The 16,923-nt window shown below is 38.1% G+C and overlaps 1 protein-coding gene across 3 annotated transcripts in view; it reads left to right on the top strand.

The window, feature by feature from the left end:
- Nucleotides 1–16,923, top strand: part of ATP8B4 (ATPase, class I, type 8B, member 4) — a 223,415-nt gene that overhangs the window by 193,682 nt on the left and 12,810 nt on the right. Inside the window, exons 24-25 of one of the 3 annotated variants that reach the window (XM_012728821.1) lie at nucleotides 10,269–10,352; nucleotides 12,968–13,213. The exons of 1 other annotated variant lie outside the window; for it this stretch is intronic. In XM_012728821.1, the coding sequence (XP_012584275.1) occupies nucleotides 10,269–10,352; nucleotides 12,968–13,213 (330 nt within the window). Of the gene's footprint in view, nucleotides 1–8,357; nucleotides 8,418–10,268; nucleotides 10,353–12,967; nucleotides 13,214–16,923 lie in introns of those variants that run through there. One more of the 3 variants, XM_012728824.1, reaches the window with a different exon arrangement.

Below are 16,923 nucleotides of genomic sequence, written 5' to 3' on the forward strand. Positions count from 1 at the left end.
AGCGCTATCTGTTTGTCAGGTATAATATGCTGACATTTACTTCATTTCATTGACTGTTATAACCTCCATCTAGTCCCTCTTTTATGGACAAGGAAACTAAGACTCAGAGAGTGACTTACTGAAGTGCACACTAGTGCACACTGTTCTGCCCATAAGACAGTAGCTTCATTTTGTTGAACTATTTGCCAGCCAGTGACCAAGGTTTTTACGCACCATAGATAAGTTGTATTAACTTCTCCCGAGAGCTTCCAGTCAGGTAGGGTAGGGCTGGGAATGGGCACATGAATAATTGTAAATTGATAGTTACAGTTAGCAGTAGGTATAGAGGACCATGAGACCACTCAAGAGTGGCCTGGAACCAAATCCTGCAGGAAGGGGATGTGAAGGGTTTGCAAAGGCTTTCTGGAGCTCACTTTCTGTACTACTCTTCTGTTATCAATCACAGTGAAGTATGAGTGGAGAAAGGATGGGAATTTAAACAGAGGAAGCACCAGAAAGAAAGTCATTGAAGAGTGGTTTGGAGATGAACACAAGTTATCTGGCAAGGTTAAGTCAGTGGGATTTAGAAGTCATTTAATGTGGAGATAGAGATAACAGATTTCTGACTTGGGTGCTAACGTGGATGTGATTTTTGTCAAAAACTCAGAGAACACAAAAGGCAAGCCTGGTTAAAGGGATGTGAGAATGGGTGCAGGTCTGGACCTAACACTGTGGCATATCCTGAGGAAAATGTCTATTAGTGAGTTAAATTTATAACACTTATTTAAAAAATGTTATAAAATAATTCAACAAATATTTATAGAACTACTCTTGATGAGAGTCTGAAGTTATAGTTGTAACTGTTTCACGGAGATTGTTTTCTAGTGGGATGAAGAGGGAACAAAAAGTAAATTTACTTCACCATTGTTATTAAGAAAAAATCAGAGAATGTAAAAAGTCTTATTGAGAAGGTGACATTGGAGTTAAATGTTTAGAAGGTAACTTTCACGTAAATATCCTATGGTTAAAATCTTGTAGGCATAGGGCATAGTAAGTACAAATGTCCGGAGGTAGTGATGAGCCTGGCAAGTTAGAGAAAGACTGAAGCTCAATTGGGAGGGAGAGGTTACAGGGAGGTAAAGTTGAAAAGGTAGGCAGGCATGGAATCAAGAAGTGTTTTAGACAGTGGTGAAGAGTGTGGATTTCATTCCAAACAAAATGGGAAGCCATTGGAGGGTTTTCACCTGGTTAATTGCTACTATTATAATTTTAAATAACAAAAAACAACAGAAAAAAATACTACTTATTGTGGACCCTCAATTATATAAGCAGTATTGTGGGGGTGGGTGGGGAGGCCTCTAAGGAAACTAGTAAAATGATCCCCTTAATTGAGAGATGGTTTCAAGCCTGGTTAATGTTGTGCATGCTGAGGTCTGAGTACCTGGGCTAGAACTTGGTCCTGATGCTTCCTAACCCAGTCAATTTCAAACTTGGTGATCTTAAGACCCTTTCAATACTACCATATTAGAAATTAAAATGGAGAAAAAAGAGTCATTATTAATTCATTAGAAATAATAAAAGACATGTTTATGACATGTTTATGTAAATGCATGTTAATAAAAAAAGCTGTATAATCTAAAACAAAGATGAAGTTAGTGAGAAGCATGCCAGTTTTACACGTAATCTCTGTATTTGACACAATAGGAGGCAATTTGGGTTCTCATATCTGCTGCTTTTAGTTGACTGTGATATCACGAATCCTATATACTCATACAATTGTATGAGTGAAAAGAGAAAATAAAAAGCCTAGAATTATTTTGAAAATAGCTCTGACATTGCGGGTCCCCTACAAGGTCCCTAGACTACATTCTTAAAATCTTTGTATTTGATGTATCGCATTGGTCAATCTCCTAACCTTGATGGGTGATTCAGTGTCCCCTGGAAATTGAGAGCTACTAACAGTGCCTCCCTCATAAGGTTATTGTAAGGATTCAATGAATCAAAACATATTTGTTAAAGATTCGTTTATTTATGCATACAGAAAAGGGGTAGGCCAGAGGTGCAGGGGCAGTGAGAGGATTCACCAGAGACAGAGTGGGGAGCAGAACAGGCAGATTGATGAAGTACACTGCTGAGGGGAGCAGTGGGCGGGTCAGGAGAGGTCTGCTGTGCCAGGGCTGGGAATCAAACTCACTGAAGCGTCTAAGGATAGCTTGCAGTGTTGCATCCTTGGCCATTGCGCCACCAGGGAGGGCCCTGAATCAAAATATTTAAACTCCTTAAATCTGTGCCCAGTTTGTAGTAGCTGCTCAGTAAATACCTGCTAGCTGTTTTCCCTTTTGCTGTTGTGATTCTGAGTGGCAGAAAAAATTCTTCCACAAAATTGCTTTTTCCTTGCTGTTTTCTCTTACTCTACTTGTGAACATAACACTTCAAATTGGAGTGCCAGCTCGCAAAGATTGCTATCAAGTAATTGTAGGTTTCAATCCTAGTCTGTTTGGATAATGATGGCACTTTATGCCAGATGCTCAGCTACTCAATTTAGCATGTCATAATCTCCCAGAAGCTTTTTTATCTTCCTAAAACTTGAAATTCTCTCTTTGAAAGAAATGGAAGTTGGAGGTGGATGGGATGGAGAGAAAATGTTTGATAGCACCAGGTTCTGCCTGGGGCACATGCTTCATTTCAACTGCTTTCCACTCTTTTATTTTCCACCCAACAGGCATGAAATGAAAGTCAGATGCCATCAATAATCAATTTTTTTTTTCAGTGATTACCTTTTTTTTGGATGGGGGTGAGTGAACTTCTCAATCTTGGCTTCACCTTGGAACATTGGAATCACCTGGAAAACTTTTATAACTGCTGAGGCCTAGATTAGCACATTCTTAAAGATACTGCTTTAACTGGTCTGGTGTGTGGCATAGACATCAGAATTTTCTAAATCCTACCAGCACCCAAAGTCTCACCAGACTCTGACTATAAAAAAGACCATGTTATTTTTTTTCCCCAAAGATTTATTTATTTAGGCATATAGAACTGGGGTACAGGCCAGAGGTACAGTAGCAGTGAGAGGATTCACGAGAGACAGAGTGGGGAGCAGAACAGGTCAATTGATATACACTGCTGAGGGGAGCAGCAGGCAAGACAGGAGAGTTCTGCTGTGCCATGTGGGTCAGCTCCCTGGCCGGGGATCGAACTCATGCTGCAGTGGCTTTAGCTTCTTAGTGCTGTGCTTTAACCCACTGCACCACCAGGGAGGGCCCATGCTTTTTTTTTAGTTGTAAAACATAGTAAATCTATAAAAAGTATGTAAATCTGAACTTAATAAATTGCTAAGCAAGCAACCGTATTCATGATCTAGTCGTCTACCCCCCAGAAGCTCCTTGCCCATTCTTGGTCACACCCTTTCCACCCTCTCTGGAGGTAAAAATTGCCATTTAAAAACATTTAATTTCTTAATTTGTATATGCTTTATATCAGGGGTAGTCCCAACAGGACTCCCACCACCAATTCACTCAGATACCATCACCTTAGCCCTTTGCGTTCTTTCCGCCTTCATTTTGATCCTTCTCCCTTCCCCACCTCTGCAGAATTTTACTGATTTATAGTTGTCTGATTATTTTTCTTTAGTTTTGTTGTGTTTTTTAATATTGTTATTACTTCCCCCGATCTCTTATTTGGTTCCCCTATATTCCTCCTAGAAATGAAACCACTGATATTTTTCTTTTTCTTCTGACTTATTTCACTGAGCATAATCATTTCTAGCTCCATCCATGTTGCTGCGAATGGCATGAATTTATCTTTTTCTTTCTTTCTTACTTTCTTTTCTTCTCTCTCTTTTTTTTTTTTTTGAATAGCATTCCACTGTGTATATGTATCACTTCTTCTTGATCCGGTCATCTATTTTTGGGCATTTGGGTTGTTTCCAATCCTTATCTATTGTAAATAGTGCTGCAATAAAAATAGGGGTTTAGGTATCCATTTGAATCAATGTTTTTGTGTCCTTTGGGTAGATCCTTAGGAGTGGAATTGCTGGATTATATGGAAGCTCCACTTTTAGTAGTCTGAGGAACGTCATACAGTTTCCCATAATGGTTGGGCTAGTTTGCATTCCCAGTTTGCATTCCCAGTTTGAACTCCCATAGGCGAGTTCCTTTATTTACTATATCCTCACCAACATTTTTTGTTAGTTTTTTTTAAATGTACCATTCTTACTGGTGTAAGGTGGTATATATATCATTGTGGTTTTGATTTGCATTTCTCTGATTATGGGTGATGTTGAACATTTTTTCATATGCTTGTTGGCCATTTGCATTTCCTCTCTGGAGAATTGTCTTTTGAGCTCTATTGCCCATTTTTTGACTGGGTTATTTACTTTGTTTTTCTTGTGTCCTATGAGTGCTTTGTCTGTCTTTGTGATCAATCCCTTATCAGTTGTATGAAGTGCAAAATTTTTCTCCCAGTCAATAGGGTGTCTCTTTGTTTTGGTTACTGTCTCTTTTGCTGTGCAGAGCTTTTTAATTTGATGTAAGCTGTTTATCTCTTCCTTCACTTTGCTTTGGGGGAATGAGTCTCTAAAGATGTTACTGAGATGTGTGTCTTGTAGTATTTTACATATATTTTTTCTATGTATTTTATGATTTCAGGTCTTATGTTCAGTTATTTTATCCATTTTGAGCTGATTTTTGTGCATGGTGGTGTGGTAGTGATCTAGTTTCATTATTTTGCATGTGGTGGTCCAGTTTTCCCACCACCATTTATTGAACAAGCTGTCCTTGATCCATTGCATATCCTTTGCTCCTTTGTCAAGGATTAGTTGTCCATATATGCGTGGCTTTCATTGGGTTCTACTGGTATGTGTTAAGCATTGTCACTTCTGTAATTACTTTCTTTTGCTTTGTTTTATAATTTTACCATATGAGTATGAATCCCTGGACAACAGAGAATAGATTAGTATAGTTTTCAACTATATTGAAAAGGAATTATATGGCTTCTTTTCCAAATCATTAGATGATTTTCTTAACTTGTAATTTTGGATATATATAGCTCTTTGCTTTTATAATTCTACAATCATACAATATACATTGTTTTTTCCATTGCACACCCTATGCATATTTCTGATTTGGATTTTTTTATTATGTTGATTGATACATGTCAATTTAAAATACTGCATGTTTTAGGAGTATAGGTTCACACTTCTATGAATGTATGTTAGCAGCCCACACTCACCATTAAAGCATTATAGTCTATTGGGGAGACCCCTCCTACTTTGCCTTCAAAGCAAAGTGCCTCTTCCCTTTCTGTTCTATGATCATATTTCAGAGGTTTGTTTTGGTTTAGTTCGTTCAGTTTCTTTGTTTTGTTTCTTTATATTTCACAAATGAGAGCGAAATAATCCAGTATTTGTTTTTCTCCTTTTGACTTATTTCACATAACAAGTGTCCCCTTGTTAACACAAATGCAAGATTTCATCTTCATTTTTTTTAATAAATGAGTAGTATTCCATTGTGTATACAGAATACATATTTATCTACTCGTCTGCTATTGGGCACATATGTTGTTTCCAAAACTTGTTATTATAAATAGTGAGTAGTTTAACTGAGTAGTGCATTTATATCTTTGAAGCAGTATCTGTATACTTTTGGTTTAGAAACCTATGAAAAGAGTTGCTGGATCATATGATAGATATATTTTTAGTGTTTTGAGAAATCTTCATACTGACTTCCACAGTGGCTGGACAAGTCTGCATTCTCACCAACAGTGTACAAACATTTCTTGTACTCCACATCCTTGTCAACACTTTGTTTTGGGATTTTTTTTGATATGCATCATCACATGTGTTAGTTGGTATCTTAATGTGGTTTTGATGTACATTTTCCTGATAACAAGTGAAAATGAGCATTTTTCACATTAACCATTTGTATGTCTTCTTTGGAGAAGTATCCAGCTTATCTGAATATTTTATGTTTGGGTTATTTTGTTTGAGTTGTAAAAGTTCTTTGTAGATTTTGGATTTTAAGTTCTTGTTGGATGTATGATGTACATATTTTTTTTCCAATTCAGAAGGGTGTGTTTTCATTTTAATACTTCCCTTCACTGCCCAGAAGTCTTATTTATGTTTGCTTTTATTTCCCTTGTCTTTGAAGTCAAGTCCCCAGACAAACTGAAGTCATTGACAAGGGATATGTAAGTGACATCTTTATTTATGTGTTGTTGGATATTTAGGTTGTTTCAATAACCTAATTATTGTGGAGTGTTGTAATGAACATAGGAATGCATTTATTCCTTCTTAGTATTGTTTCTATTGTCTTCAGATGGATGCTCTTCTGAATAGAAGAAAAATTTTGCTTGTATGAGTTTTATGGTTTTATTACATCCAAGTCTTTGATTTATTTTGAATTAATTTTTGTATGATGTGAGATAGTGGTCTGTTTTCATTCTTTTGTATGTTGTTATCTAAATTCCCAGCATCATTTGTTGAATAGACTTTCCCTTCTCAGTAGATGTTCTTGGATTCTAGGTTGTAAATTAACTATCCATATAAGTGTGGATTTATTTCTGGGCTCTTGATTTTACACCATTGGTCTGTGTGTCTATTTTTCTTCCAATACTACACATATTTAATTAGTATTGCTTTGTAGTATCATTTGAATCATGCAAGCCTTTTATAACTGTTCTTTTTTTTTTTTTTAAAGATTTATTTATTTATTTGTGCATACAGAACTGGGGTACAGGCCAGAGACTCAGGGGCGGTGAGAGGCTTCACCAGAGACAGAGTGGGGAGCAGAACAGGCAGATCTACGAAGTACACTGCTGAGGGAAGCAGCGGGCAGGCCAGGAGAGGTCTGGCTCGCCATGTGGTCTCCTCCGGGGCAGGCGGCAGGCGGGAATCAAACTCATGCGGAAGTGGCTTCAGATTCTCAGTGCTGTGCTTTAACCCGCTGCACCACCAGGGAGGGCCTCTTTTTTTTTTTTTTTTTTTTTTAAGATTGTTTAAGATATAAGGCTCATTTTGGGTGTCATATTTTTAGTAATGCATATTCTCATTCCTTATAGAATGCCATTGGATTGCAATAAATCTATGTTGTCTGGATAATATAGCCATTTTAACATATGTTTCCTCATAGAGGTCTGATGCAAGCCTGATATGAGTTCCTTTGTAGGTTACCTGTTTTTATCCTCTAGCCACTTTAAAATATTCTTTCTTTGTCTTGAACTCTTGGTAGTTTCACAGCTATGTATAGTGGTATATATTTATAATTATGTTAGAATGAAACTTAATAAATTTTCAAAATTCATCACTTCTTATTTACTATGTTTTAGTTAATCATTTGAAATCATTTATAACTATTGAATCTGTATGATGGAAATAATATATAATTGTGTGCTATGGCACATCTCTTTTCAACTCTACATTTAGTAATACTACTTCTTAAACATCTGTGGGAGAGGTAATAGTACTGTTTACATTGTCAAATGCTACAAAACAGGACATTAAGTATCAGTGTTATACACTTGTCAGTATATAGGCCCCCTTTTCAAATCCTTATGCCAAATTGAAATAAACATTGAATTTAATAGAACTCATAGAACAATAAAAGAATAACAACAACAACAACAAAATGCTGAATTGATAGAATTCAAGTTGTCTGCCTAATTGACCTACCCTCAAAGTCAAGGGCTTTGAGCAGGTCCTTCTTACATGGATTTCAGGCATGTCTTTCATACATGGATTCCAGGCTCTGAAGATAATGGAAAATAAAGCAGTATCCTACCCTCACCGATCTCTCCCCTCCTCCTTTTTCTTTATGTTTTCATTTTCCCTGTGAAGATTGAACTCTCTGCAAGGTGACTGACCACAGGAATACCCATGCTTCTTATTGTTTTGCCCTGGATATAACCTTTCTCAGAATATGATAGTCTATTTCACAGTGACTGGTTTATTCAGTGTTAAATAAAACCACTTGTGGATCTCTGACAGAACAGTGACCTTTGAAGTCTCTTTTCCTTTCATTGAACATATATATATCCAAATAAAAAATAAACAATAATGCCAACACATAGAGCCATCTCAGTTAAGATTTAACAATAAAGATACCAAAATATTTTTTCTACAATATAATCTGCATACCTATGACATGATTTAAAGGATTGTCTTATTTATATAATTATTTAGACTACCTTTAGCTTCTCTCTCTGGAACACTTGCATTTAACATTTCTTATTGCTTTCAGAAGTTCCCTAAGAAGAATATAAGCTTCAGAATATATTAAAGACTCAACACATCTCCCCACTAGTCACATGGTCATCTTTATTTTTCATTTGGACCACTTTGGGTTTCTCAGCTCCCACCATTGCTCCTCTTCTGTCTGTTTCAGTGCAGTATCCTGAGTGATCTTGTTAAAATATAAATGGAATCGGGGCCCTCCCTGGTGGCGAAGTGGGTTAAAGAAACGCACTAAGAAACTAAAGCCACTTCCGCGTGAGTTCGATCCCCGCCTGCCCTGGATGTGATCCACATAGCTCGGCAGACCTCTCCTGACCCGCCCGCTGCTCCCCTCAGCAGTGTACTCCAACAGTTGACCTGTTTCTGTTCCCCACTCTGTCTCTGGTGAAACCAGTCACCACCCCTGCACCTCTGGCCTATACCCAAGTTCTTTACACACAAATAAATAAATCTTAAAATATATATAAATGGAATCAGATGGTGCCTTTGCTCAAAATCTTCTACTGTCATCTCATACAGCTTATGGAATAAGTCACAGTTACCTATCTAAACTCTTCCTCCTTACTTTTTTGTCATCTGTTATGCTTCCTGTACTTCTGCATGAGTCAAATGCTATCTTGCTGTCCTTTGAACATACCAGATGGTTTCTTGCTTCAGGGATTTTTCAGGGGCCAACTTGTGCTATGAAATGCTCCTGTTTCAGAAAGCTGCATATTTCATTTCCTTGTTTTCCTCAGATCTTTTCTCAAATGTCACTTCCCGGTGAGATCTTGCCCATTTACCTTATTATAGTTACAACCCTGACTCATTTCCGATTCTCCTTTCCTCCTAGTACTTACTACCTTCTTCTTTAAAAATATGTATTTATTGGGCTCTCCCTGCTGGCACAGCGAGTTAAAGCACAGCACTAAGAAGCTAAAGCCATCTCTGCATGAGTTGGATCCCCGCCCGCCCCGGAGGTGACCACATGGCGGGGCAGACCTCTCGTGACCCACCCACAGCTCCCCTCAGCAGTGTACTTCGTCGATCTGCCTGTTCTGCTCCCCACTCTGTCTCTGGCGAAGCCTCTCGCCGCCCCCGAGCCTCTGGCCTGTACCCCAGTTCTGTATGCACAAAAAAAATAAACCTTTAAAAAATATGTATTTATTACAATGTATGGTTTCCCCATGAAATTCCCACCACCACCAGCTCACCCATGCACCATCACTGTCATCCTTTGTGCTCTTCCCACCCCTGTGCTGGTCCTTCTCCCTCTTCCTCCCCTACAGAATGTCTCTGATCTATAGTTGCCTGATGGTTTGATTTTTAACTTAATTACAGTTACTTTTTTTCCCTCCTGATTTCTTATTTTGTCCCTCCTATAAGTGAAACCATTCGATATTTTTCTTTTAATTTCTAGCTTATTTCACTACCTTCTAATTCACTTGCTTATTCATCCCCTGTCCCCCCATACGTATATGTCTAATCAATTCTTGGTATATATCCAGCATCAAGGTAGGTATCCTACACATGTGATCACTTTTCACTACCCACCCCCATGCAACTCTGCAGGGGCATAGAGCTTCATTTTAGGTATAAAAAATTAAAGTTTAGACAGCTCTGATAACCCATTAAGACAGAAGAGCCCATAAAAGATGGAGCCTGGCAGAAACTTCATGTTTGTCTCCAAACTGCACTCTGCCACCTTAGAAGAAACTTGAGATATTTAATCAGAAAACTAAAGTGAATATATATTTTTAAAGATTTATTTATTTATTCATACAGAACTGGGGTACAGGCCAGAGATGCGGAGGGTGAGAGGATTCACCAGAGACAGAGTGGGGAGCAGAACAGGCAGATTGACGAAGTACACTGCTGAGGGGAGCAGCGGGCAGGTCAGGAGAGGTCTGCCACGCCATGTGGTTGCCTCCGGGGCAGGCGGGAATAGAACTCATGCGGAAGTGGCTTTAGTTTCTTAGTGCAGTGCTTTAATCCGCTGCGCCACCAGGGAGGGCCCTAAAGTGAATATTTTAACTACTATGTATTAGGTTTCTCACTGCTTTGTTATATATTTTTTTTTCAGACAGTTTATGACCAGTGGTTCATTACTCTTTTTAACATTGTCTATACATCACTGCCTGTTCTAGCCATGGGGATTTTTGACCAGGTATGTTTTTCTGTATCTTTATAATGTATTTTTCTCTGTTGATGCTTTTTTAGTTTCTAAGTAGAAAACACAAAACATGGAAAGAGTCCTAGTTCAGTTGTTTTAATAGGTGTTGATGGATCAAAAACCCTTCCAGATGCCTGACCTCCCCAAAAGGATTCTATGATCAAAGTTTGGCTACTCTCCCCTTGGAGAGCCGCACCCACATTATTACTCTAAAGACTCTAAGAAGTTCTGCAGGAAACAGTCTCTTTAAATTCATTTCAGTACAGCAATTTCCAAACTCACATGACTCCACTTTCATTTATTTATTTTCCACATAGCACCTATTCATATCACCCCATTTTCCATGTAGCCTCAGAACTAGTGCCTTGTGGTGCAATTATTAGAAAATTGAATTAGCCTTTGGGAGATTGAGGAGGACCATGAAGTATTAAGAACAGGTTGGAGGGTAAAGGGCTAGCATATGTGGTGAGACTTGGTTGGCCAGCCCAGCCCAGAATAGGAACAACAGGCCAGCTAACAGCCTCCTAACAGGAGAGGAGAACACGGAGCCTTATAGGCATGGAGGGAAGGAGTACAGTGTTCTTCTCTAGCTCATTTGCTGAGAAGAGAGAGAATCAGTTACAAAGATGGTAGGTCCTTGGCATGCTCAGAACCTTGGAAGGTACTTCCTGGAAGGGGAAAAGGTTTGGCTCTGTATGGGGAAGTGGAAGGCTAGCCAGAGGGATTTCCATGGCACAATTAGAGTGTATTATTTGAAAAAAAAAAAATTAAAGTGTTCTTAAAAAAACCAGATTTTCTCCAGGCTTTTGTTAGACCATTTTCTGGTCTAAAGCTGGCTATTACAAAATATAAATCTTCACATTATGAGCTCACTTCATTCTCCCATTCTGTGACTTTGTAGTCAGTTGTCTCAGTTCTCATATGTTAAAAGGAGAACTTGTGAATGGAATAGTTTGCAGAATTCTACAAAATGTAATGAACTTCTGAAGCCCTTAGATGTAAAGAATTAAGCATATTTATTTCCAAGTTCCCATGTTTACAAGTGTTTCTTCTCTTGGTGTTTTGTAGCTTCCCAGAATGTGGAATAAAATAATAAAAATAAAGCAGTTTCTGGGAAAAGATGGTTATTGTGCAATTTGAATAAAAAGTGTATTAAGTCGTCTTACTGGCATAAAGTTGAGTATCTACCTCTTTCTTTTCCCACTTTGTCAACTTTGGCCCTTCACAGGTTCATGGAACACTATGCTTGAGGCCATCAGCAATCACTTATTTGTCCACTTATTTTATAGAGAGGAAACCAATTGTCAGAGATTCAGGTCACTGCCCTAAAACCGTACAGTCAGTAAGTGGCAGAACTAATCCTAGCACTAGGACACTTGATTGTGAGGTTGCAACACTATTGCTATCGTTATTAATATTACTATCATTTTATTTGTTATAAATAAAATGAGGCAAGAACTCTGCTAAATAGTTTACACAAGCTTTATCATGACAGTGGTACTATAGGGAAGTTCTGTTACTTGTATTCTGGAAATGCGGAGACTCAGGTTTAGACAGGCTAAGAAACTGGTCCAAGTCTGCATATTTAGTAGGCAACAGTGGTAGGATTCAAACTCAGGATCACCAGAGTCCATGTATGTAACTCCGTCACTCTCTGAACTGTGAAAAGGAACACCCAAAGGCATCTCAGGACAGTACTTTCTAAGGGGACTTGGTCAACATTCTGCCCTAGAGGATTCATTTGCCCCAGAGTTATTGCCTGTTTCACCCTCTGATTGCTTTGGTCTACTGGCAGTCCAAGTGGTCCCCAGCAGTTAATCCCTGTTCTCCTTTTTGGTTTGGCATTGGCCTTGGAGCTCACAGAGTGGTTATCAGCATTAGGTTATAGGTGGAAATGCCATTTCTGTCTCCTGGTCAGAACTATTGAATCATAATCTGCTCCCTTGGTGATCCTGTACACATTAAGTTTGAGAAGTAATGCTTTTGTTTCTTCCAGGCCCTTTTGGTGCTAAATATGATTCCTTTTCATTGTGCTTAATATCTTTGTCCTGAATACCTGGTATCTGCAATGGAATCTGAACAGAACAGAGCTCCCTTCCCCTAGGAATCACACATAGCATTTTTTTCCTTTCCCTGTTCCCTTCTTTCCACTCCCCCTCCCACAAAGTTCTGAATGCAGATATACCAACTCTGATTCCACAGCTCTCTGCTGCCATCTCCTGGTCACTACCACTCACTGTTGTAGCTGTGAGCCCCATAGCCCATTGCCTGGGCCACAAGATGTTTGAATTTTGGGAGCAAGATGCAGCTGTAGAGAGAATAGAAAAGAAGCTCCGTTTTGAAGCCAGACATCTGAGTACAAATCCATTTCTTGATCTGCTGATAGGAGTTGTGTGAACTCTCATGAATCTCTTGAAGATAGAATGTCCTCCTTTGTAAAGTAGCGGTGAATTTATTACCTTATGGGTTATTGGGAATCAAAACAAGGTAGTGGATGATACGCATTAGAGTGTGATTATACATGCACTTGCTATTTCTGGAGATGCACACTTCAGGGTCTCTGTGACTTTCCTCAATTTTTGTCCACTGAAATAATACTGTGTTGACAGGATGTGAGTGAACAGAGCAGCATGGACTACCCTCAGCTCTATGAACCTGGACAACTGAATCTATTTTTTAACAAGCGTGAATTTTTCATCTGTATTGCACATGGAATCTACACATCATTGGTGCTTTTCTTCATCCCCTATGGGGCCTTTTACAACTTGACTGGAGAAGACGGGGAACACATTGATGACTACCAGTCTTTTGCAGTTACTATGGCCACATCTTTGATCATTGTGGTCAGTGTACAGGTAACTCTTGGTGAAAACATCTTAATTTGCTGAGTTTACACCTTAAAAATAACTGTCTACTTGTCGGGAAGGGGAATCACACCAAAGGAGTACTGGGGTTTTCTTTGCAACTACACATTTTGAGATGAAGTCAGGAACTTTTCATATAAAATACCAGAATTGGGGGATTAGCATAAGGTGTCTATAAGCTCCCTGTTAACAGAAACTTCACAATGATTTTCTTCCTGGAGTTGAACTGTATGTGTGAAGAGAAATGACAATACTGTGTTTGAAGGAAGAAAAAATATCTCATGATAAAAGAAAACTGATTCCATAAGACTAAAAAGTCCCCAGGTTTTAAGGTAACATCTAACATGTGGCAGTGAAATTATTCAAGAGGCTGTTATGTATGTGGCATACCTGAATTTCAGATTTAATGAAGTGCTTCTGATAGGTATAATTTGTGATGATCCATTGGCCTTCTTGAAATGTCTTTAGTTTTGTTTCTGTATGCTTTAGTTTGTTTCTATAAATGGTGGCTAATACCATTAGATATTGAATTAGAGTTCACAAAAGCTTTTGGAACCACGCATATCTGTAGCTGTGGGTGGGTGGATCTATCAATCAGTGCAGTTTCTGCTTTGTTTTGTTGTCTTTGAATAATTGAATCAACCCTTTGTGTTCCTGTAGTTCCAGCTCAGAGAATTCAGCGGTCCACACTGTTTGTTAGGATGGCACAATTTGGTTCTCCTAGTTCTTCTGGTGGGGAGGGCAACTATATGATATATAGAGATATCTTTTTAATGGTAACACTCCCCTCCAGGTCAGATCTGTTATTTGGTGTAGGTAAATGAAGATTGGTCAGACTTTTACCCCGCCGTCTCTGAGGCTATCATGCATGGCCTTGATTGTGCTAATACTGGAGATGCTTGGGAGTGTGGGCTCAGGACACTCATGCCTGATGGTGGGCACTGGAGAATGGTGTAGCACATGTAAGTGCGCACCCTGACCCTGGAGCTGAGGCTACCAAGGCGACGGTGCAGAGAGAAAGTCTCTGAGAGGAAGACCACCAGAGGAAGCCTAGAGAAAGTAAAGATTTGCTGGGCGCCAGAAGGCTGGTAGGCTCTTGCCCACTTTGCGTGGTTGCTTGTCACTATACTTGGTGATCCCAGAGATGATCAAAGGTCCTAACTGAAACAAGAGTCCAGTATCCTAAGGGAAAAGCAAATGGAAAACATTCTTTAAATCGTCCTTAATATGATGTGTTATATAAGAGCAACAAATTACCTGGAAATTTCATTGTAGATGTTATAGATATTATTTATTTTTTTTACTGAAACTAGTTCTCACACTTAATTCTATGTATTGGGGTTATTTTTATCTTTTGAATTGAAAAGAATCTGTTGGTATTCCCATATATCTTTTTCCTTTTGCTTGTCTGTAACTGTTTTGATACATTGTCAAAGCATTGCCAGTACTGTGCTTTTATATCAACTTTAGAAGTTATTTTTCTCATAAAGCATATAGTTTACATTACAGATAGATGTCATATTTACACCTTTTTTTTTCACAAGTAGAGAGATCACAAAACGAAGATTACAGAATCTTGCATCTGTCATTTGTAGTTTCTTATCTCTGATTATCAAAATTTTATGAGTGATGCCCTTGCAGGTTTAGGACTAGGATCCAACAGTCTTACCCCCACTCCAAGTCACTGTTCTTGAGTTAAGGCATTTATGAGTGTCTATTAAAAATGTGAGGGAAGCATTTCCTATGAAACAATTATAAAACAATTAATCCTTGCTTCAGGATAATTAGGTATATTTGGGACGTGAAATACACACACAGAATTGTACTTCTCACCACCAGCTCTTTGGTCAAGTCACAGGGTTGAAGGCCTCTGAATCTTATCCCCTGTGAAATCTCCATGGCCCATAATTGGAACTATAAGTCTTATGGATGTGTTGGACTGATATAATAGGTAAAACTGTCTTAATATATCAGTTTTTTAGTTATTTGTATTACAAAATGCTCCGTTTAACATTTCAAGCTATATAGAATCTTTAAGTGAATAAAAAAATCTCTTTCCTTTACCATGCTCCCTTGCTTAAAACTACTATTGTGACCGTTACAGTTTGAATCCTTCCATATATTTTTCTTTGCTTTGAGAAACACATGCATTCATTCAACAAACATTATTCTATAAACATGCCTTTCTCATATAACTAGATATTCTAGACAGCTTTGCAAACTAACACATTCAAATCTTTATTAATCGTCTTAAGAACTACAAGGATTTCAAAATATGGGCATGTAATAATTTATCAGTTAGTCATCCACTGATTGATATTTGAGATTCTCTTTTTTGGCTATAGAATGCTGTGTTTGGAATTGCTACAATGCTGCAGTACATGTATTTACACACATTTCAAGTACTGTGCATAAATTCTTAGAAGTAACATTTCAAGAGTAAGAAATCCTATCACTCAGTCTGATAGACAAACTAATGGCATTTTGCCCCCAAACTAGTTCAGAGGGGGCATTTTAAAATTAATAAATATTGTCATAGTAATTCATGAAAGGACATAGTTATAAACAATCATCACATTTTTATTAATTATAAAAATTTTATCAAAAGTTATAAGTAGTTCCAGGATCTTTAGGAGAGCTAATTAATCTGCGAGAGTTACAGCTAATCCTAGCATCACTGATAGCAACGCCCAACCCTGTGACTGTCTGAGTGCAAATACTGCCATTACCACCTCTAGCACTTGGCTCTGCTCACTGTGATGCCAGGTCATTCACGACTTCCAGACACCATGATCTCTACCAACCTCCTTGTCTCAAATACTGAGAAAAACTGATTAACATTTGGTGGTAATGATTCTTACTGGGGTCTCCTTCTATTTCAAGAATTTACTTTATATGATTTGTGTCTGTGTTGTTTGCCACATAATGTTCTTGATTGGTATTTGTTCTTTGTAGCTTTTATCTGTTTTTATGAGAAAATATCCTTATTTAAGATTCTATTTTTAACATTAACTTTACTTCTTTTGCTGTCACAAAATATGGATTTGACTGATGTCTTATTTTGGATCCATCCCTTCCATTTGCATTTTTATTATTTAATTTATTGGGTTTCCCTTTGATAGGGGAGTGAGCTACTTTTTTTACTTGTAATAATGTATATTTTTTGTTTCCTTTCATATTGTTTTATGACTACTTTTAAGTCTATTTTATTTTTTTTCCCATACTTTGTGATTTTTTTATAAGATTTTTTTTTATGCATACAGAACTGGGGTACAGGCCAGAGGTGCAGGGGTGATGAGAGGAATTCACCAGAGACAGAACAGGGAGCAGAACAGGCAGATCAAGGAAGCATACTGCTGAGGGGAGCAGTGAGCAGATCAGGAGAGGTCTGCGTGCCCTGTGCTCACCTCCCATGCGGGGATAGACCTCATGCTGAAGTGGCTTTAGCTTCTTCATGCTGTTTTAAACCGCTGCACCAAAATAGTTCCAAAATAGTTTAATTTGGAGGTAAGTAAGAGGAGGTATGAAATAGGATAGCTATTAATTAATGTTAAATGGATAGCAAAATGGAAATAGAGATCTAAATGACTAAGCAGAAAGTGTTAGTTAAATGGGAATACACTAGTAAAGTTTGTGAGGGAGGGCCCTACATATGATTTTTAAACATACCATTTATCATAAAAACCTCACAAACTAGTAAA

This window comes from Condylura cristata, unplaced genomic scaffold, assembly GCF_000260355.1.
Source record: "Condylura cristata isolate star-nosed mole 26May11 unplaced genomic scaffold, ConCri1.0 scaffold00023, whole genome shotgun sequence".
Lineage (NCBI taxonomy): Eukaryota > Metazoa > Chordata > Mammalia > Eulipotyphla > Talpidae > Condylura > Condylura cristata.